Source organism: Phoenix dactylifera, chromosome 5 (assembly GCF_051530095.1).
Source record: "Phoenix dactylifera cultivar Ajwa chromosome 5, Ajwa_hap1_PhDact_Kaust_v1.1, whole genome shotgun sequence".
Lineage (NCBI taxonomy): Eukaryota > Viridiplantae > Streptophyta > Magnoliopsida > Arecales > Arecaceae > Phoenix > Phoenix dactylifera.
Genome location: NC_143194.1, coordinates 21,419,176 through 21,441,980, shown reverse-complemented (window position 1 = coordinate 21,441,980; position 22,805 = coordinate 21,419,176). Strand labels below are relative to the sequence as shown.

General features: G+C 39.9%; 1 protein-coding gene across 1 annotated transcript; it reads right to left on the bottom strand.

Moving 5' to 3' along the window:
- Window positions 1-4,631: 4,631 nt before the first annotated feature.
- Window positions 4,632-7,470, bottom strand: LOC103711265 (putative trehalose-phosphate phosphatase 6). Its single transcript, XM_008797348.5, has 11 exons — window positions 6,985-7,470; window positions 6,746-6,886; window positions 6,517-6,588; window positions 6,326-6,424; window positions 6,158-6,211; window positions 5,785-5,886; window positions 5,605-5,682; window positions 5,414-5,483; window positions 5,202-5,272; window positions 5,019-5,111; window positions 4,632-4,924 (listed from the first exon to the last, which is right to left on the bottom strand). The coding sequence occupies exons 1-11, from the start codon at window positions 7,282-7,284 to the stop codon at window positions 4,823-4,825; spliced, it is 1,182 nt and encodes a 393-aa protein (XP_008795570.2). The 5' UTR covers window positions 7,285-7,470; the 3' UTR covers window positions 4,632-4,822.
- Between the last annotated feature and the right edge of the window lie 15,335 nt (window positions 7,471-22,805).

The window sequence follows — 22,805 nt, the reverse complement described above, 5'->3', positions numbered from 1 at the left end:
TACGAACCAGCATGCGCGCCTGCGTGAGACTGAGCACATGCAAGTCACATGTGGGCTTCCTTTTTTTTTCGATGGCATGTACGGAGCCTCTCTTTTTTTGGACAGCACGTGCGGTCACGTGCGAACTTTTTTTTTTAGACCCAGGTTATCGGGTAGTCGATAAACAGGTTTGGCACTTACCCATTACTCTGATTTTCTTCAACCTCCCAATGGTTAGGGAGGGCAGGCCGTCCCTCGCGGTGGCATCAGACAAGGCTATGGGGTGGCGACGGAGAGGGGCGGCCAGTCACGGTGGCGGGCGGTTCTTCTCCGAGCGGTGTGGCACGAGCGTAGGGGCGACGAACCGGGCTTTCCGGTTCTTCACGGGCGGCGTTGGCTAGCGCGGTCAACCCGGCGGTGGTGGTGCATGGCGCTACTAGCGGCGATCGGCGGTGGTGAGACGACTGCGAGGTGGCGCTGCGTGGCAGAGGCGAGCGGGGGTGAGGGTGGCTGCGGTTGTGATGGCGGGTGGGACGAACTGGGAAAGGGGCTTTTCTTTCTTTTTTTTCTCGTGCACCGTCAGAAGAAAGGAACAAACGGGGAATGGGGGTTTTGGCTGAGAACTGGGAAGGAAGACGAGGATAGAGGAGGGAAGGGGAAGAGAGGAAATGGATAGGTCGAGAGGGGCTTGTTTGGAGGCTTCGGCATGGAAGAACAGGGAAAGCAACCTTGGAGAAGACGCCCCCTTTTCTTCATGTGAAGTTTGAGCTTACGGTCCAAAGCAGCCCACGATGCTTGTTTTGGGTAGCTGGCTCCTTGCACGGGTGTGAGCGAAGATCTCGGAGCTTTGGCAATGAAGGCAAAGCTCTTGGCTCTGATACTAAGCTAATAGAGGACAACTGTAGGCAAAAGAGGGAAGGAGGAGAAAGAAGAGGTTGCAGAGATGCGGGAAGAAGAGGCTTTGGGACGCAGGAAGAAAGAAGGGAAGAAGGGCTCACACCCAGCATGAGGAAGAGAAGAAAGTCGGTCAAGCCAGGTTTTTTTTTTTTTTGATCAATGTCCTAATTCATAAGGGGCGTGGCCTTTATATAGGACTTACATCATGTCCATCAATTGATAACATACCAAACTTGGGCCCTTACATCAATTTAATCAATTGACTAAGTCAATTAATTGATTACATACCAAACTTAGACCTTTACATCAATTAATCACTTACCAACATTGATCAAATCAATTGATCTAATTACTTGACCCAACAACTAACCAAATTGACTCGACCAATAACAAAAGCAACCAACCAAATTGACTCGACCAATGACAAAGCAACTAATAATGCAATAAAGTAGAAATGACACGGACTCGAGTGGACCCAATCTCGGGGGTCCAACTCAAACTGATGTTAATCTCTGGTGCGACGTGAGCTAGTGGCTCTAATGGCTTCATCATCTAAATGAAGGGCTATGATGTTCCCATCACATATAGCCCATATGTACTAGGGGACACCGCAGTACGGGCTCATTGAGACTAACCATGGGCTGATCGTGATGCTTATGATTAGATTTGAATGGATTTGAACTTTTAGCCTGCCAAGGACACCATGGCTTAAACATGGGGAGTATGTGAGGACCCGTATGAGCGTGTGTTTAGTCCCACATCGGTTATTCGTCAAGGTGATTTTGAGTATTATCCAAGACTGAGGAACTCAAAAAAATACCTTCCGGCTAGTCATTTTGGATGAGGTTCTGGGTTGTTACATATTGTATTAGAGTTGATTCGACCTATGGCCTATGTGGACTAGGGACACTACAATACGGTCTCATTGAGGCCGACCACAGGCCGATCATGGTACTTGTGATTAGATATGAATAGATTTAGACCCTTAGCCTAACGAGGTCATCAAGGCTTAAACATGAGAAGTATGTTAGGACCTTTGCGGGCGTGTGTTTAGTCCCACATCGGTTATTTGCTGAGTAGATCTTGAATACTTATATAGAATCAAGAAACCAAAATAATACTTTTTGGTTAGCTTTTTTGGATGCGATACTAGGTTGTTACAATATAGTATCAGAATGAATTCGACCCATAACCCATGTAGACTAAGGGACATTACAGCACGGATCTATTGGGCCTGATCGTGGGCCGATCATGGTGCTTGTAATTAGATTTAAATGCATTTGAACCCTTAACCTGACGAGAATGTTAAGGCTTAAACGGAAGGAGTATATGAGGATCCGTGCAAGCGTGTATTTTAGTCCCACATCGGTTATTCACTAAATTGATCTTGCGTAGTTATACAGGATCAAAGAGCCTAAATAATACCTTCCGACTAATTTTTTTGGGTGAAGTCCTGGGTTATGATATCTGACGTACAACAATATAAAATTAAATACAATGCAATGTCAAACAAAGGATGGATAGGGTTTATATTTATTAGCTTTCTCGTTTCCCTACTTGATACCAACCTTCTTTCTTCAACCGAGAGAGAGAGAGAGAGAGAGAGAGAGAGAGAGAGAGAGAGTCTGCAACCATCACTTACACATCATGCATGTGCAAAGTTGTGGTATCTGTTACTTAGGCGAAGGAATAGATCATTTAAAAAGTATTTGACGCATTTGCACCCAAAAAAAAGTCCTGGAAGCAAACATGCCAACTTAAATTATATAAAAATTGAAAATTGAAAAAAGGCAACTTAGATTTTTTTGTAAAGGTCAAACAATTCTCCTCAAAGATAATGTTGAATTTTCTTATAGCTTTGATATTAGAATATCAAAATGGCTTTATACTTTCTTAGTCCGTCTGCATCAAAATTAGACGAATGAGACAAACCATACTAAGTTGATTACAATAAACTTAAGCTAACATTCACAAAATTTGAGAGCATAGAGCTTGTCAACTCCCAGTCATGGTCACATTCATTTGAATGATGCCCAACCTTTGATTTTGATACACAACACTATAATATGGGGCTCTGTGTGTGTGAAGTGATACGTCGTTTCTAATATTGAAGATATCAACCAGATACTTGTTTTTCTCTTTAAAAACGAACGTTGTGAGCTAAATATGTTGATTAAATTAAAACTAAAAAGAGAAATTAAGATTTCTCCTCCTCTTCTTTTATAATTTTGTATACTTACAGCAAAAATGCAAGCCTTTGAGAAAGCAAAAACTGATGATATAAAACTAAAAAGAGGCGAGTTAGAGAGATATCTTTCTGATATGGTTTCATGCTGGAACTTTTTTGAAAACATATAGCAGAAGAGCACATTAGTATGATAGGGACCAAACTCCTTTTGGAGAAACTACTACATTTTGATCTGAAAGTGATTCCTGAGAAAAGTGGAGATTAAAGTACAACTTACAAATTTTGGACCAACTTGAGTAGTATGGTTCTGATTTTTTTTTTTTAAACCCTCCCTCATTGCTAGAAGCGAAATTTTTAAAGCAGCAAGGTAGTTAGTATGATTGGAACCAGCCTTGTTTTGAAGAAACTACCACCCCTTTCATCTGCAAAGATTCCTGAGATATAGAGATTAAAGGAAAACTTGCATATATTGGACCAAGTTAAATAGTATCATTCCAAAAAGTTTACCTACCACAATGGTAGATGTCAAATATAAAGGCAGGCTAGATGAACAGCATCACATAAAAGTTATACCTCTTTTTTTGAGAGCAAAATAGTGATGCCTCACCTTGTGACTTAAACCAACTGGTTTTACAGCCAAACTAGCTCAGCTAGTACAGATTTTCTCTTAGGAGTAAATATTCTATTGAAGGCTTTAGAATGAAGAGCACTATTGAAATTATGGCTGCACTATTAAAATTCCATTGAAGAGTGAACATTTCCTATTGAAGCAGACAACCTTTTCAGCCAAAACAAGCAGAAGACTGAAAAGATTTAATACACAATGTTGCTTCGGGAGCCCACAAGCTTGTATCAAGATTCAAACCCTGGTACAGTACCACAAGATTAAGTCTTGAAAATTAATGATTTATTGGGTCCTTACATGTGTTTAATGTGGCATGTATCAAGCATTAATCAGGTTTCACAATTTGACATTTTCGCTTCCGGATTCAATGCATATATTTAACTCTCAATGTTTTCCTGGTTTCTTTTGGGTCCAGGAGGAATCCAATTTGTCAAGCTCTTCCTATATGTTAATATATAGTTTTTCCAAGGTGACGTTAAGGATTAGTTGTTTGTATTAAGAAGCTTACATTCCACATTAAAAAACTTTCCATAATTAATGTTGACGAGAACATCCATTTCCATGAGATCGCGTAGGATATTAACTCGGAAATGAAACGATCCATTTATACCAGCTGTTCATATATATGTTTATATGCAGTAAAATCATATATTATTGATTTTTTTGTTCTCTCTTTCTATCATCCTTCCATTATCTACATCCCTTTATTTTTTGCTTCACAACCCATAATCATCTTTGTTTCGTATATATGGAGAAATGGAAGTTGCTGCAACTATATATATGATCGATCCACTCATATAGTGACCGTTTCTTGGGATCTCGACAGTATCACATATATTCCCAAGAATCTTATCTTTTAGGATCTTGGATCATCTTAGAGTCATTAACCTATACCAACCTGTGCACTAATCCATTCTTAAACCACTCTGAGATCATGTGATATCGTGAGAAAATATGATACCATATCCTGTATGGAGAAAACAATTTGATAAGGCAAGAAAGACAAGGTGATGTGCTTTAAAGCCTGCCCAAGTTTGAAATAGCGGGGAAAAGGCTAAATGGCTACAAGAAGAAAAGGGAGATACATCATTATTTATACGACTCTTTCTCCTTGAGAGAGAAAAGAGCTCCTCTCATTTAATCCCAAGCCGGCCGAGACGTTCATGGGGATGATGGCCACGTTCCTTGTGGGAGAGACGCTTCCAGTCCACCAGGCGACGTAAAAAGTTCATAACCTATACAAACATTTAAAACAATGACATTAGCAAGATATCTCAACTTTTTTTTTTTTTATCAAAATAGTGTCATAAAATTGGCAATGAGTATTACCTCGGCAGGCTCACCGAGAGAAAAGGAGGCACTGGTTTCCTTTGGAAGTTTGGAAACAAGAATGCCTATACCCTGTCCTCTATCCCGCAAAACCTAAAACAGACATTGAGGAAACACATATTCTTAAACTTCAGCATTAGAATTGATATTAATCTAATTTAGAAGATGACAGTGATAGAATACCTTGAAAGCATCTTCATCAGTGCGATCATCTCCAATATATATTGGCAGCACGTCGTTACAGTCGGCAAATCCTAGAGAGCAAAAAGGTATTAAATTGAGTGTTTATGTTTGATGGTTGACGACCAACGCAACTAAAAGAAATAGCATGCAACCTAATGTTCTGAAATGGCCAAAAGGATGGGATCGATGTAATATGTTGTGTTAAGGCTTACCAAGAGACTCTAATAGAAACTCAAGGGCCTTCCCCTTGTCCCATTTGATAGGAGGACGAATCTCCAACACCTAGAGGTCAAGAAGCAAGGAGCCCAAGTCACAGTCATGCGAGTGGATACAAAGAAATGGTACTTATATATATAAATAATATACCAAAATTACAACCAATGTTTTTTGAGCTATGTCGCACCTTTCTTCCTTGGGTGAGCCGGAGTTCAGGGTAGTCCTTGAGCACTGATCTGACCTGCTCGGCTAACGCACCCCATTTCTGGTTAAAAGTTGGCAGAAAATAGTGTTAAATGTAGGAGACTATTGAATTTCTGGTAAAAATAGTCTGCAGCACTTGCAGTATGTGAGATGAGCTCTCTACCTTCTCGTCGACACACCGGAAGTGAACTGATACACAGAACTTGTTGTTCTCCACCTTAGCCCCATGGGTGGATTCAGTTTTCGTGACCAATGCTTTATAAACCTTCAGGGAAAAAAAAAACCATAATGATGTGACCGGAATATACTAGTCAAATGGTGGTGATCTCTGGAGGATTGACTTAGTTGCAACACTATTACAGAATGAAACAACATGATTGGCAAAGCTTTCTTCATATTTTAATTAGATCAGAAAAGAACAAGAATTGCTATGCAACTACATAATGTCGCACAGTAGAATATATTGTGATAGACTGGCAGGAAGTTTCTTTTTTTGACTGAATCTAAGCAGGAAGTTTCAGGGAAGCAAACCTCACCGAATCTATCGTGGGCAGGAACTCACTAGCTGGTTGAAAGAGAACTGCTTTGGCCTAAACGAACCATATAGAACCAAAAAGCAGATAAGAAAATAATAAACAATAGTAATGGAAGAAATGTATTAAAAAGTCGCTATTTTTTATAGAAGAGAGAACGAGGAAGAGCACCTTAGCTTTCGTGTGCTTGGGCTGTTTGGCAGGTCCTTTGATGTCCATGCCATGGCTTCCGGCGTAGTACAACTCCGCTAATTGTACAAAGCTGTACACCTGCACACAAGTAAATCAAAGCAGGAAATGAGTTAGAAAGAATAGAAGAAGTTCCATTACTTCTCGAGGTGTGGGAAGAAATGGGAACGAACCTTATCTCTGCACCTCCCGCTCACAATAGCAGTTGGGAAACGCCTTGCCACTTCCCTAACAGCCGATCTCATCTGATTCCAAGAAGAAACCAAATGTCAGAATCTCACCCTTATTCCCACACAACCTCCAATTCCAAGAAGACCCACAGAAGCAGAGGAGAAACAGAGCACATGGAAGAGAAACAAAGGAAAAACAGATAGAGATCATTCAGAAGGTGATTGAGCTAACGTTTTCGGACATGAAGGCAAGGTCAGGGTCGTCGACGATCGGAGACAAGGTTCCGTCGTAGTCCAGGAACATCACGATCTGCTTGCCGTTGGATGCAGCCGTTATCTCGTCGAATATTTTTAACGCCGACGGGTGTTGTTTCTGACCATAGTATCAGCACCATTTATCAATTAAACCGAACCAAATCAGAATTCCAGTACCAAAAGTTCTCAGCTGAAAGAAAAGGGGGGAAAACTCACCATCCAGTTCTCATACTCTTCGTCATGAGAGGCCGCAACAGGCGACGCGAGCAGAGAACCCGATTTGATATGCGTTGGAGACGACGCCTTCATCGAGTCGACCCATCCATGGATCCTTCCACTGCTACCGTTGATCTCAAGTTGGGTTAGAAGTTTCTTAAAGTTGGAAAAATTAACACTCCCACTGTTCCCACGCGGCGGCGGGAAGGAAAAGTGTGAGGACGACGAGTTCGCCACCTTCCCCGCCGCCGCCGCCGTGATGGCCATCTCCTCCGTCACCATTACATTCCGCTTCGCCATCTTCAACCCCAAGATTTTTTTCCTCTGTTTCTCCCCTGCTGACAGTTCTTAAGAACTTTTCGATTCGACTGCAAGAATTTTATGACAGTATGATCTCTCTTCTTTGCTCTTCTTCTTACCAAGAGGCGAGGAGGAGAAGAATGGAAGAACAAATGAAGCAGTCGTGGTACTTCGACTCTCGCAATGGAGGGAGTCGGGGTAATCATGGGGATTTATAGGCACCAAAACGGACAAAACGCGTGCAAGGTGCAACCGAGCCACGTGTCCGTGACAGGGCGCCACGTGGCGGATGGCCCCGCTGTCTCACACGTCAAGCACCCACGGATTCGTGGGTTCTTTTGCCCAAACTAGCCAATTCCGTAGGGGCGTCACGTCCGTGACTGCACTGTTCCTTCCGCTCCCTTACCAACTTTCTTCTTTAGAATTTTTCGCAGAACCATCCCCATACTTTTCTAAAGTTACAGGTCACTGCCTTTCTTTCTCTTTATTGCATAATAGTCATTGTAATTTTAAGAAAATATTCAAGCCAGCCCTTACATTAAACTCTGATATAGAGCTCATGGATCGAATATCCTGTTAACAATAAACCTAATATCTAAAATAAACTTTTGTTTGATTGGACCAACTTTGTAAGTAAACCGTTTTAAATCAATTTATGAGATTAGGCTAGACCTTCCTCTTTGAAAAGAATCGGCAACAGCAACAAATACCTCGTAACTGACTGTAAATTGAGTTTTCTAGAAAGATGCAATTTGAGCTTATTGTCCATGGAAAAGAGTTTATGGCATGGAATGCAAGAAATGCTTTGAGATTTGCTTTTGTAAGTGAATAACTTTTATAACCACCATATTCATTTGTATCAAACTATTCATATCAAATTAAATATCAAGAATGTACAAGGTTTGCAAGTGCAATATCTTTCAATTAATAATATATATATGCTTGACAACATACAATTTGGTTTGATGCATCTATAGGTTGAATTATCTAAATATTTAGATGATATTGCAAAAAGTGATACTATGGGCTAGTCATTTTTCATAAAAGCCTTGTTTCAAACGGCTAGAGTAGTAGGTTAGCCTAACTATTTTTGCAATTTCTAAATATCCATCCATCAAAATTAGTTGTAGCTTGTCGTAAAAAGATATATGAATAATCACGTATTAATATGCATTAATATGAACAGTTAAAACTAAAACATAATGTAACCACAAGTTTTGGTGCATCCTTGGTTATAGTATTGAGCTTGAATTATATTACCCACGTCGAATTAAAAAAAAAGTAAGTCCCATGATGGTTCTAAAAAAAAAACAATCTAATTCTTGTGCTAGTTCTTACATTATAAAATGAATTATTGATGAGCAATACAAATACCAGTTGAAACTAAATCTTTGGGCTTGTGGGGTAAGAACTTATATGCAACAAATGTAGGCAAAGGTGGATGAGAGTGTGAAGCTACCTATTTGGCTAGCTAGCTAGCAAGTAAAGTAAGTGCTATTTTACAATAGAATGAGATAAAGACATCGAAGACTCAGAAGTATATCTTATATTTTTTTCTTAGAGTCTTAAAATATGTAACAAGTTTAACAAGCATATCAAGAATTGCTCTTTCTGATATTTTAGTTGACATATCTAGGTACCTAAATTAATCCATTACACTTTAAATCTCATTCATTTGAGAAAAAAGTCAATCTTTTACAAGCACGAAGTCTCACAAACATCAAATAATATCAAGACGGCAATCACATGATGCCATAAAGAAAAAACAATTATATGTTGCTGCCCTCTAAGAATAATGAAGCCGAAAAATTCTAACCTTGGAATCTAATATCTTTTTAATCGAAAACAATGATGAAAGACTTTTTAGCAGTAATCATATAAAATCTTTGTAAGAAAGAGATAAACTATTACCAAAAAAACACGTTCTAATCCTCACCTTTAATACAAAAAATGGCAACATTTAATAAAAAAAATTGAAATGCATTAAAGCATGGAAAAATCAGAATTTCTTTGGAGTTTGGTGGAGAAGAAGAGAGAAAGAATGGGGTTATCTCTTGGATCAACCAACACCTAGTTATTTTACAAGATAATTTAATTAGACTAAGGGTAATTTAGGCATTTCAATTAAGTATAAATGAATATTCTCTCTACACCGTAGCAGAGCTTAATGACCATTCTGCAATTATGGAAAACAAGGAGCTAAGCTGCAATTTCAGACAAATATAGGGATGATCATGCAAAAGGAAAACTTTTCTTTAACCTCCTCCCCACCTTTGTTTTAGTTTCCCCTTTTTTTTTTACTGGGTGTCTTTTTCTGAAAAAAGTTTCCAGAAACTAAACACCCCCAGGAAACTGTAGCCGCGGGCTGCCTCCCCATGAAAGTTTTCGATAAATATCTACTAAATATTTTTTGGAACCTTTAATTTTCTGAGAGAAATTAGCTCTTCTTCTTCAATGATTACCGCTTTTTACGCGTTTTGGGAAAGTATTTTTTGGAGGGATTCAAGGCGTGGAAAGGGCCCATTGATTGTTCCAAGGATAAAAATGCTACGAGATACTTGAGGAAAACTAGCGGTTGTCGTCAACTTATAGTTGGTTTGATGGTTTCCAGAAATTTCCGTTGGTATATCCAACGCAGTTACGTTTTGGCTATTGCCCGTGCAATTTCTCGGATCCAGGCTTGCAGGTTAAAGCAAAAGAATAGTCATATTCGCCCATGATGGTGATGGATGGAAATAAAAACCATTTAAACATGGTATATGGCCTGTTTGCTTCGATAGCATCCATCGAAGTTTCTTCTCTACATTGGATCCTATGTAACATAAATTCCCTATAAATTTTTGAACATATGGTAATTATAAGTTTAAAGACGAGAGCTGCTGTCAATATCTGTTTAATTAAAACAAAATACTGCGGTGGTCCCCATGAATGCTTAACAGATGTATCTCATGCATAATTGTTATCACAATACAGGATCTTACCCAAAATGACTAGCTGGAAGGTATTTTTTTATATTATTCAGTTTTATATAAGTACCCAATATCTTCTCGGTAAATAATCGATATGAGACTAAATACACGCCCGCACAGATCTCTTCATTCAAGTCCTGACGTCCTTATCATGCTAAAAATTTAAATCTAATCACAAGCACCACGATCGGCCTGTAATCAGCCTCCATAAACTCGTATTGCTGTGTGCCCTAGTCCACATAGGTTATGGGACGAATTCGCTTTGATACCATTTGTAACATTCCAGTACCTCAAAAAGGCTAGCCGGAAGGTATTTTTTAAGTTTAGTTCTATATAAATACCCACAATCTCTTCGACGAATCATCGATGTGGAACTAAATACGTGCCTACACGAAGCCTCATAATTTTAGCATTAGAAATAATTTTTTTAAATAAAGTAATGTGCAGTACATTTTTCATATCTCTCTGCTTGCCTGGATAAACTGAAAGTAGTCTACCTCGGACTGTACATGCTGGACAAATTTACTCTCGAAAGATTAAAAGCTGCCATCAAGTACTTGCTGCATGCACAAGCTGCAGAAATTTCCTGCAATTGGACCAATGGAGGATTCGAACTTCACAAAGAAGCATTATTTTGCACCACGTGTAGGCGATTACAATTTCCATGCATGTTTCGATGTGTCAACGCACGACGCAAAAATGTATTATGTGAAACAAATCAAGATCTAAATATAAAAGTTGTTTCCGCGTGAAGTACGACCTCTAAATGATAAACCTTTTTACTAGTAAAAGCTAGTTTCTTTCGAGGACCATGACCACCAGTTTAACAGGAAGACACTCACAAGAAGCTAACGAGGAAACTACCTCACTCCTTTCCATTCTCTCTCCTTGGACCTTTTCTTTCATAATAATACATCTTTGTGCTTTCCTCCCTGCTTCAAAAGTCCTTTCATTATAATAACTCTCTCTCTCTCTCTCTCTACACTAAGGATGCTGTCATGGAGCCACAGTGCCTAGCCCACCTCCCCCAGAATGGCCTTTGTCAAGCCTAGAACATATATACTTCGGGGAGCCACCACTCTGATGACGACTCTTCATGAAGATTCAAAGCTTCATCTGTTTATGTAGTGAGTGGTCGTAGTCTTTCGTCATGTTGTGGTGTGCTTTTGCCTCCACGCGGTACTCGCGTACCCTAAGACGTCGACTAGTGAGATAACTCGGATTAAAAGTCTTGTATCATCTAGAAGCTCAAACCAGAAATGAAGGGTTAAGGCTTCTATCTTCATCGATGCTATAACTATTTGTGGTGTCCATCTTTTGAAAACTTCTAACTACTATATAATTTTCTTTAAAGAATATCATTACTAGGAGTAAAAACTTTGGCATTTATGGACTAAGCTGTCAAAGGTATTCGTTGGTGCTCTAAGATTAACCATACTGTCCCAGTTATCATAGTACCAAGATAAAATAAACCTAATTGTTTTCAATCATTTTTCTTCTTGATATTTTTGGTCTTGCATGCACTCACCATGTATCCAAGCATTTGGAGTATCAAGTTCAGCTCCAGATGCAATACATAATGCTCTTACCCTCTTAAAATGCATGGCAAAACGGTTTTGTGTTGTGAAATATGCAGCACTTATAGCACTTGCATTTTAGTGGGAAATTAGTTATAATTTTAAGTTGAGCAACAGGAATGTTTAGGCTCTTAATTAGCTAGCTAGAAGAAAAAAAGAAAATCAAAATCAAAATGCAGCTGACACAATTGTTGATTCATTTTAAAAAAGAACTCTTATTGAAGTTGAGGCACAGGCTAAAACTTTCAAACACAAAGAACCTAGCACCAATCGTCTTGCAAAAGAATTTATTACAATGTGCATTATGGAGGCCTTTGTTGGGGTAATATGTTTATGGTAAATAACTTGAGTCACATGACCTGAGTATTATCAAGCTGAATGCTGAAATTTAGAGTAGGCCAGCTGGCATATATAAAGTTCTAGCTTATAATATGTCATTATTTTTAGAGCTTGATTAAAAAAAAAAGAATTGTTCAAATAGTTGGCACTATCAAAACATCTTTATTGAACAAGAAAGGTTTGCTAGTAATTGTAGCCTATATATACACATTTTGTGCGACTGCGAGAGCAAGACCACATTTGTTAGTACATGCAACTTAAATGATGCAACCCTTCAATGCACAACAAAACATAAGAAAAATTGAAATGGGAAAAAAGGAACATCCTATTCGCTTAAGTTGCAACATGTTGCAAACCACAATATGTTGCCAATGAGCTCCATGTCATCCTGATTGGAATCTACTCTCCAATGAATTACATATCATTCATAAAAAAATTAATGGATGAGTGCAATTCATGAGAGACATGGATTCTTATCGACAAATCCATTCAACCATCTGCTACATATTGTGATTGCAACCCAAAGTATTTCTCTTGAGTATGTGCCTTGTCTAAGCTTTGGTTTTTAAATGATGGAGACTTGAAGTATATTAATCGAGACCAAAGATATTTCAAATCACTGTCAAAGCTTAAGCTTTGGTTTTTAAATGATGGAGACTTGAAGTACATTAATGGATACCAAAGATATTTCAAATCACCGCCAAACCTTAATGTTTGGTTTTTAAATGACGGAGACTTGAAGTACAATAATGGATACCAAAGATATTTCAAATCACTGTCAAAGCTTCATTGCATTTATCCGGACATGAATCATAACGTACAAAAGGAAATACCTTGCTGCCTTAATGCAACCATTTCTTGCCTAAAACAAAAATGTTAAAATCAACATAACAATCACATTAAATACAATAAATAATCATTACCACATTCAACCAAATTAAATTCTAGAGGCTAAAAGATTTTTTTCTAAATTTATAGGCATAAAATAGACGTATGTTATGTTACGACTCCAAAAAGCAACTAAATTGTTTTACGCAAATCAACTACTCAACTATGACCTTACTTGAGTATAGGATCTGTTCTATAGGTTTCATATGTCCATATCTTTGTTACTAAGGAGACGAGCAACTTAATCTGATGGATGTCTTAACTTCGAGGCTAGAGTATGATTAATAGTTCGGACCTCATGAGATCGAGGCTGCAAGGGATCGTTCTCAGCCTTCCCTCGCTGAGGGCTGAGGCAGCTTCAAGGTTTTTATCAAAAAATAAAAGTAAAGAAGACTACACACTTGCAAGTTTGATAGCCATATCATCGTAAAGAAAACTATAGAACTTTAGAAAAGAAAAGCATGACTTTGGAAACATTACAGCATTGGCCTCTCGTCACCTTATTAGTTTTTTTTGTTACAGAAAAAAATTATTTTAATCAATTCTTTAGCCCTTGAAGTCAATATCAATGAATGAATGACATAAAAGGCTCTAATCAGGCCGAAAGTGAGGCTTCAAATTGATTAAGGTTGCTCTCTTTCTTCTAATTATAATAGTTTGATAATTTAATTGTCCCTACGGATCGAACACTATTCGTTCTCTTATTGGTGGCATAAATTTTCGTGCATAATTTAAAATGGTTCCGAAGCAACAGTACACCGTGGCGAGGTGGCATGTCGGTAGTATTCCCGGCAAGAAGCTTCCACGGAACGACGGAACTGAAAAAGGCACCAAAGGCTACGTGCACCCGAACAAAACACCCACATGGAACCCTGCGGGGCAGCGGAGACTGCCACGTTCTGAGAGCACGACTGATCTTGTGGGGCCCGGATATCGGAACCCAAATCATGGTCGGCGAGGGCGGGGTGCGGTGCGGGCCCCGCCAAATCGGCACGACCAGACTCAGTCAGTCCACGCGTGATAAAGTATCCAAGTAGTAGAATTGTAAACTTCTGAATCTCGACAGTGCACGACAAAGATCCAACATGTTTCGACTTTGATTTTAGAATTTAGAATCGGTACTCAGTTTCTCCGTAGATTCCGGGTTAGGTATATAACTTTGCATGAAGATAGGAAGCCCCGTGGAGTCAACATAGTTGTGTACAATGAAAGTTTCATCACTTGATTTAAATTATTACATATACGTGTGTGGATGTGAAACTTAACATGTCTCATCATGTTAATTAGTTTAATTAAACAAATTATTAGCATGAAAAGATTCGAACTCATGATGAATTTCAATGAACTTGGCACTGTTACTGTGTCAGCTAAGAAATAGATGAGAGAAAACTTAAGTTGTCGAGAAAAAAGTCGACAATATGTATTAGAGTTATGTTCATTAATCAAGCTGAGCTAGAATTGGCCAAGTTCGGATCTCTCTTGGGTCTATCTTATGCTTCTATTAAAACCATCCCAGCAAAGTTGCACCTCGAGTTCATTCATTCATTCTTACTTGTGCAGAGAATGAAAAAGGTAGCGGCAGAGAATGAATCTCCATTTGATTAGGGCTTTCCTTTTTTTTGTGAGCATCTATAAAATCAAATCTAAATAGTTGGGATCACATGAGATGGTTATAGACATACAAAATTTATTTAAACTTTGATTTATAAACATCTTAGACATTGCGTATCGTGTTCAACGGTTCAGAGCCTACTTGGTATTGTTTTTGTTTTTCGTTTCTATTTTCAAAAATTAAAGAAAAAGAAGAAAAATGAACTAGCACGAATAAAAATATTGCTTTTAAAAATATTTTTTGAGAAAAAAGCAATGAATAACATAAGTTCTATGGTTCAAAGTCATCTCCGTCTAGAATTTCACAAATCAATCTCCATGGAGTTTCAATAATCCTTAAAGAAACAAAAACAAAAATTTAATAAAAACCCCGAATAGACCTTGGATTTCATTTTGAAACCAGCATTGACTCAATTGATTCCTTTAAACTCACTTCACCATGATGGTATTATGGGGCCTATTACCAAGTCAGAGAGCTGGCAAGGGTGGGTTGGGTACGTTGGAGGTGCATTAATTTTTCCTCTTAGCTTACGTAAGTTAATGCTGGATGGACTTCTACTTTTTCTTAGTTACACCCTCCAAGGAACTGCACCAAATCCTTAGCTCCGCATAAAGCTGGGTATCTTGTTGGATGATATATCCTTAGATTTCATGCATGTTGTCATGCATTTAATTTTATATCAATTATGCACCGAAAAGATCTTGAATACTAGTACATGACCAAAAATACCTAAATAACATCTTGTGACTAGTATTTTTTTGAATAAAGCCTTAAATAAAAGTATAAAAGCGAATCCAGCATGTTAAGAAATAGTGCAGCATACGTCTTTTTGGGGCTACTTATATAAAGACAAGAAATTCAAATAATATCTTCAGACTAACCTTTTCTATAATTATAAGTGGCCGATAATTTTTTAGATTCATTTCGGTGCAAAGAACCAGCTTGTGGAAAAAAATCTAGTGGAATGGTATCCATTCTCTCTCCCCCCCTCGCTCTCTGATACAAACAAACAAACCCAATGGAAAGAAAGTGCGGCATCACCGGCAAAATTCTCTCTGTTTCTTTTTTCTTTTGAAAAAAAGTAGAAGGTGAGGAATCTTTTGATTCGCCAATTTCTATATCGACCCTCGAAGGTGAAAGGAAAGTTATTTGTCCTCGGGAAAATAACTAACATGATAGTTTATGTCACAATGGCTGGAATACCTTGGAGGATAGGTTTGGCAGCCTAGTCGTCATGGCATCTCCTATTTGGCTGAAGACTGGAGCTAGAATTCCTGGGCGGTGCACGCGAAGATGTTACGGAAGCAATAGAATTTGACAGCCTGCATCAGAAGGTTCCAATATTTTCGTCACCTGTGAAAGAACAAATAAAAGTAGGAATCTCGTGCCACTATTCTATTCCAAATGGTGATCATTTTCAATATCTTTCAATTAACAAAGCATCTAATAGCATGCTTCCGCCCTTGGTTTGCTTATAGTTCTGGTAGATCTAGAAGTAGTTACGTGGAGTTAAGGATGAAGGAGAACAATAACATGATAAATTCAACTATACAGGTTTCATCACTAATAAAATCCAGCTCTTCAACTGTAGTTCATGGAAAAGTTAAGCATAGGAGTGGTAATGCATAGAAAAAGTAATAGCAGGAACGGTAGTACCATCATCACTAGATAGCATCGTTGATTCATGAATGAAAGATTTTTAAATATAAATCATGAATATATGAATGGATCGTAAAAATATATCAGTTTGATTGCTTAAGAATACTTGCGAGAATCATCAACCAATGATCACCAAGTTGGAGAATCTTGTTAATTACTCTGGCAGTTTGAAGAAAATAAGAGCCTGCGACCGGTTCAACATCCAAAGCCAATAGACCCTAAAACATAAAATGACAGTCAAAGCAGCAAGGGGTTGCCTAAAATTCCACTTTTAATAAAACAAAGGCCAACTTTAATTGCTTTTTTATGTGCTTTTCATTGAATATGGAATCAAGGGGGCATACTTTCCTAATTGTGTTGTGTGTATGTCCGCAAAAAAGAAAAATATAAAATAACAAAAACCAGCAATATTCTTAGTAAAGTCATAGCTTGAAACTATATATGTTTGACCATCATAGTTGGAATTAGTTTTTTAGGTAAAAATAGTTGATCTCATGTCTATTTTTAAATATTATAATAACCAGTACTACATTTTATATTTACGAATAATATTGCATTTTTGATGTAGTTTACATTCAAGAAAAACATATGTATCAATACATGCAAAAGGAATGTCCTTCGTCGATGATTTAATCAACCAATCACCACCACAATTGTTGAAATAAAATGCCTCAAACACATCTGTAAGCGGTTAAGCATGGTATTAAAAACAGACACAATTAAAACTTATTTGTATTCCAATGAGAAACTAATCTGCATTCATAAATAACTAATTGAAAAGAATCCTTTCACCATTGGCATCATAATTATTTCGTTGTGCAATTCTCTCAAGAAGGCAGCTTATAACTTAAGAATAATTTAATCAATTAAAGATATATAGTATGACTTGACCGTTCATGTAACTTAGAGGTCATCTCTCTCTCTCTCTCTCTCTCTCTCTCTCTCTCTCTCTCTCTCTCTCCCCCTCCAAAAGAAAAAAAAAGTTCTCGGTAGGTGGAATCCGTGTTCTAAATCATTTTAAGTTACTTTGCCTAAATATTCTTTGATATGAATTTGAGTAATATATATTGATGTAAGGCTCCACCAAATACCACGTTAGATTAATCTATGGTAAGATTATGGAAGCTTAGACGTAAGGAACCATTCTTGGCCCGTTATTTCAATATCACCAAGGTCCAACGAGTGATAAAAGCAAGGATCTGGAAAGAGTCATCGTTATATTCGTAAGAAAGCGCAAGCACATTCCACTGTAACCTACCCATGCACTCATGGAGGTTCCTCCGCCCCACAGCTTTCCTTCCTTTTGTTTGACAACAATAATGAAACCCCCCAACTAATGCAAGTTAGGTTCTTCTCGATATTTTCGACATTGAATTCAAACCCTACGAGGAGCATATATGCTACTTTCTCGTTGCATATGTATAGAAGTCTATTCAAACATCAGCACTGCCATTAATTAGGTTCTAATTCTTTATTCTGCTGTTTCCTTTTCCTTCTTTTTATTTGCATGCTACTTGGGTTCCAACCGATGATTTGAAACGCCAAGGAACATCTTCAAAACATGGAGTTGTACAACTGGTTGGCCGCACTTTATTCCTATTCCAAGTTAGAAAGAGAAGCCTTCTTTGAAGATTGAAACCATCCTTTACAGTGTACAGAACTTAATTATTCTGATTCGTAATCTTAAAGTTTGCATCACATCTAGAACAATGAGGACATGCAAAGGGTCGAAGGGAGATCCTTTAGCATGCGGACCTCGTGTTAGAACTAAAGCTTGATGTCATGCAGCACAAAAGCATCTTGACTTGTAAAGAGATTGGAAACTAAGGAAGCGAGCCTCTCGGTTGCTTGGTGATGAGGTTTGGTTTAGAATCTTGGGGCTCGATGTTGCAAAGTACCTTCCCTAAGGGTGGGTGCTCATTCTATATTTCCCCACTATGTTGGTTGTTAGACATCTACAATAATTGTGTGTTGATTTTTGTGCTCTCCGAGCAGGAGCAGCCCAATATATTTTAAGGCTTAAGGCCGTTTTGTGTTTTAGGCCTTTCTTGCAGTGGGCCGGCCTAAGGCGAACTTACAGGGAGGCCTTTTTCCTTTTCATTTTGTCTTTGAGATCTTTCCTGTGGTGGGTCTTCTTTAGTCCGAGGCCTTAGGCGACCGCCTAAGTTGCCTAAGAGTTAGGCCGACCCTGTCCCTGAGGCTTGTGTCTTGGTCTCTCGAAGAGCCTACCATGTTTTCAGTTGACAAGTGTGCTTGCGTTGACCATCTTTCTACTTTCTAGAAGCAACGTTTTCACATACATGTAGTTTGAGCTAATCAAACTCCGGGTCGGGTTCTGAAGCAGAAGTTAGGCTCGATGGCTATACCTAGATTGGCCTGACTCTATAATGGGGCTTAAATTTTTTTCTCAGACTCGATCCAATTTTATAGAGCCAGTCCCAGGCCCGCCCACCATTAAGCCTGATTTTTTATTTTTTTTTGGAAGTGAAACCAGCAACAGCCCAAGCTTTTTTAAGTTTAAAATTTAAATAGAAGATATTCAATTCTTCTCGTAAGATGGGCCTAATATAACAACTCAAAGAATGTACTAAATTTGGGCCCACAGAGCTAGCTAGCTCATTTGCATCTCTGGTAATCTATCACTCCCTATGATATTTGTGTGTGTATTATATATACATATACATAACATATACATATATGTACATATATGTACATACATATACATATATGTACATGTATATACATACATATACATATATATGTATATGTATATATATATATATATGTATATACATGTACATATATGTGTATATATATATATATGTGTATATACATGTACATATGTATATATATATATATATATATATATATATGATAGAGGGAAAAACGGATCGTCCAGCCCACAACTAAAAGGCCACCCAGTTTCGGTCTACTAAATGCCAACTCCGGACATTCGCCGACTCCCCCGACCGAGCTCGAGATACTTTCCGATAAACGCCGACCCGTCCCGACCAAGTTTAAGACGCCGACCCCAGCAATGCACAGCATATGCTCCGACCCTCAAGCTTGGAGCGCTCCTTCGAGTACACCTCGAAATCCGGAAAACCGAGCCCTCCCAGCCTACACCAAGCCGGCCTCACTAATTGCCTGACGTGACTACTTAACGAGCTCGACCTTACTAACAACCACATCCACATGCAGACCCACGCCTGCCTACGCGGCCGTACTTCACCACACTGCCGCATCATGCCTCCATAACCGGCCAACAGCAGTCAGACGGCACCTTAACTACTTCGGCCATGCCCTGCTATGACTGTCAACGCCCTACCATTCTTAAGAACAGGCTGTACCGCACGTTACCTGCCTACCTTGACTGCACGCCATCCGGCTCAGAGCCATACCTCCTCATGATGGGGACTGACAGTACCTCTATCATCGGGCCACTCTACCGAGGCTATAAATAGCTCAGTCAGGTAATTCCTAAGGAACCTCTCTTAGCTGATCCAAAATTTGCCTGCTCTAACTTGATCATCGGAGGACCCTCATCAGGAAAATCGGTGAGGCTTTGTGCAGGTCCGCAATCGTCGCGCAGGAGGTGGTTCCCATCTTCCCCTCTCCACACCGGTGGCTTCCTCGGCTTAACTGGCATGGTCACCCTCGGGCTAGATTTGAACCACAACATATTTGGCGCTAGAGGAAGGGCTGAGTTGTGATCGCGAGGATAATGAGCCAAGGGGCCCCAAACGCATCGAGCAGTCGGGAATCAATGCCCGACTGCTCTCTCCAAGGTCCACCTCCAGCATCATCCGTCCCTGCGGACCAAACCTCTCAGATTCAGCCAGGGTAGTTATACCTGCTCGCTCAGCAAGTCCAAACCCTGGCTGTGGTTATCCAAACTCTTCATCCAGCTGGAGCTCCATCAATCACCGAACTCGACAAGAAGGTCGAGGAAGCGGGGCGACAAATCCAAATGCTTTGGGACCAGATCGCGGAACTCCGCGAGGAGCATTATCGGTCGAGGAGCCGATCCTCTCGAAGATTTGGGAGACACCTCTCCCACCGAAGTTTCGAGGAGTATACTCCTCTTACGTCCTCTCGAGCCCAAATCCTCACGGAAATCAAGGGCTGCGGCTACCTTCAGTCTCCTTCGAAGATGCGACCATCCAAGTCACGGAAGCGCACGGGCAAATACTGCCGCTTCCATAGAGACTACGGCCACGACACGAAGATTGCTATCAGCTTCCTGATAGGATCGAAGTGATCGTCCGCCAGGGCCATCTGAGCCGATTCGTCGGCAGGCCAACCAGTAGAGCAGAGCCTGAGGGGCAGACTTCGGGACCATCCAACGGACCCGATGACGGACGCCCCAGTGCAGACGCTACTAACACTCCGCCTATGAGCCTTACGTTGATGCCGACCTGGCCCTGAGGGGCCGGGGGGAGGCCACGCTCTCTAGCCCGAGGCTGGTGACCCCAGTTGTAAATTACTCTCCCAAGGGAGGACATTAGCCCCCTTCAAGTCAGGGCTTTATCCCGTAGACCGTAACCTAATAAAGTTATCTTTCGAAATTCTTTCGAGGTGTCTCTGAAGTATTCTAGGAGGCTCGGCGCACATTTGATATCCCTGCAGCGCGAATCGTACGCCTTAAGGAGCATCTACAAAGTCACCTTTTGAGCTCGGGTGGATGTCTATCCCCGAACTTATTATTTCTGAGGTGGTCTTCGACCCCTCGGGTGGATTTCTAAGTCTCGAGGTGGCTTCGGCCCCTCGAGCAAATTTCTACGTTTGGATGGATGTCTATCCCCGAACGTATTATTTCCAAGGTGGCTTCGGCCCCTCGGGTGGATTTCTAAGTCTCGAGGTGGTTTCGGCCCCTCGAGCAAATTTCTACGTTCGGATGGATGTTTATCCCCGAATTTATTATTCTCGAGGTGGCTTTGGCCCCTAGGATGGATTTCTAAGTCTCGAGGTGACTTCGGCTCCTGAGCAAATTTCTACGTTCGGGTGGATGTCTATCTCCGAACTTATCATTTCCGAGGTAGCTTCGGCCCCTCGGATGGATTTCTAAGTCTCGAGGTTGCTTCACCCCCTCGAGCAAATTTCTACGTTCGGACGGATGTCTATCCCCAAACTTATTATTTTCGAGGTGGCTTCGGCCCGTCGGATGGATTTCTAAGTCTCAAGATGGCTTCGGCCCCTGAGCAAATTTTTATGTTCGGACGGATGTCTATCCCCAAACTTATTATTCTCGATGTGGCTTCGGCTCCTCGGGTGGATTTTTATGTCTCGAGGGGCTTCGGTCCCTCGAGCAAATTTCTACGTTCGGATGGATGTCTGTTGTGCGATTCCTGTCTACCTAAAAATATGCTAGACAGATCGTTGTTAGAACCGACGGACAAAGTTTAAATTTAATTTACTCTTATCTGTTCTACTTGAAGAATAGTGGTCGTAAGAGGTCGATCCACAGGGAGGCGATTGGAGTTGCATAAAAATTAAAACGTTCACTCGGATTCAAAATCGACTTTTGAATGATGGAAGAAAAACATTATTTTGAGGATGTGGAATGATTCTCTAGTCTATTAGAGAATTATTTTTAATTGAAATTAACTAGAAGACATGTACTTAGATTTAAAGAGCATTTATATTTTTAACTAATCAAAGAAAAGCTTTGGCATAAATTAAACTGGATGAAAACAGTATTAGAAAAATTGTAGACTGGAATATAGATTGCATGAAAGAGGATTTAATGGATTGCAGAACAGAAATTAAAATTGCAGAATAAATATAACTTTCTACCCAAATAAACTCTCAAAAATTAAAACTCAAAACAAAACCTAAAATAAAACTAAAAATAAGAACAATATGCTTTCAAACTTAAAATGTACTCCTCAATAAAAACTTTCAACTAAAGTACAACTAAAACAGAAAAAAAAGTACATTGCTCTCTTAAATAAAAAAAACTCAAACCGAAAAACTAAAAAAAAATTTCAATGCTCTGTTTTCAATGAAGTTGAAAACAGAGCAATGTTTTTTTTTCCCTCTTTCTCCCACGTCCGCCTCTTCCCCTGTTTTTCTGGACAAACCGAAGGAGCCAAACTCCTTCTTCTTTCTTCGACCAGCCAGCCACCACCACCGAGCTCCCCTTCCTCCTCCTCCTTCTTCTCCTCTTATAGTCGCAGGGTCACTTGAAATGGAATCACGGAAGGGGGGGCGCGGACGCGGTGCGGGATCGCGGAATCACGGAAGAAGGATTCCAAATCCGGCTCGGGCGCGATGTCCGGATGCTGGGAATCCTTTGTCGTTGCCGGAAGAGGAGGAAATGGGGATGCTGTGGCTTGGATTCCGGTTTGGGATCTGCCTTGCTGGAAGGCTGCTGGGTTTTCGGATTGCGGAAGGAAGGCGGGGACGCGGGCTGAAGAGGAAGGATGTGGCCTTGCTTGGACCACGACCTGAAATCGGAAGGTGGGGACGCGGTGA

Excerpts from the sequence above, each read along its gene's own strand:
- LOC103711265 (XM_008797348.5), bottom strand. The coding sequence starts at position 7,284 with ATGGCGAAGCGGAATGTAATGGTGACGGAGGAGATGGCCATCACGGCG. Across the intron at positions 6,887-6,984 it reads AAGAGTATGAGAACTGGATG|AAACAACACCCGTCGGCGTT; the intron begins GTGAGTTTTCCC and ends TACTATGGTCAG. Across the intron at positions 5,273-5,413 it reads GTTTCTATTAGAGTCTCTTG|GATTTGCCGACTGTAACGAC; the intron begins GTAAGCCTTAAC and ends TTTGCTCTCTAG.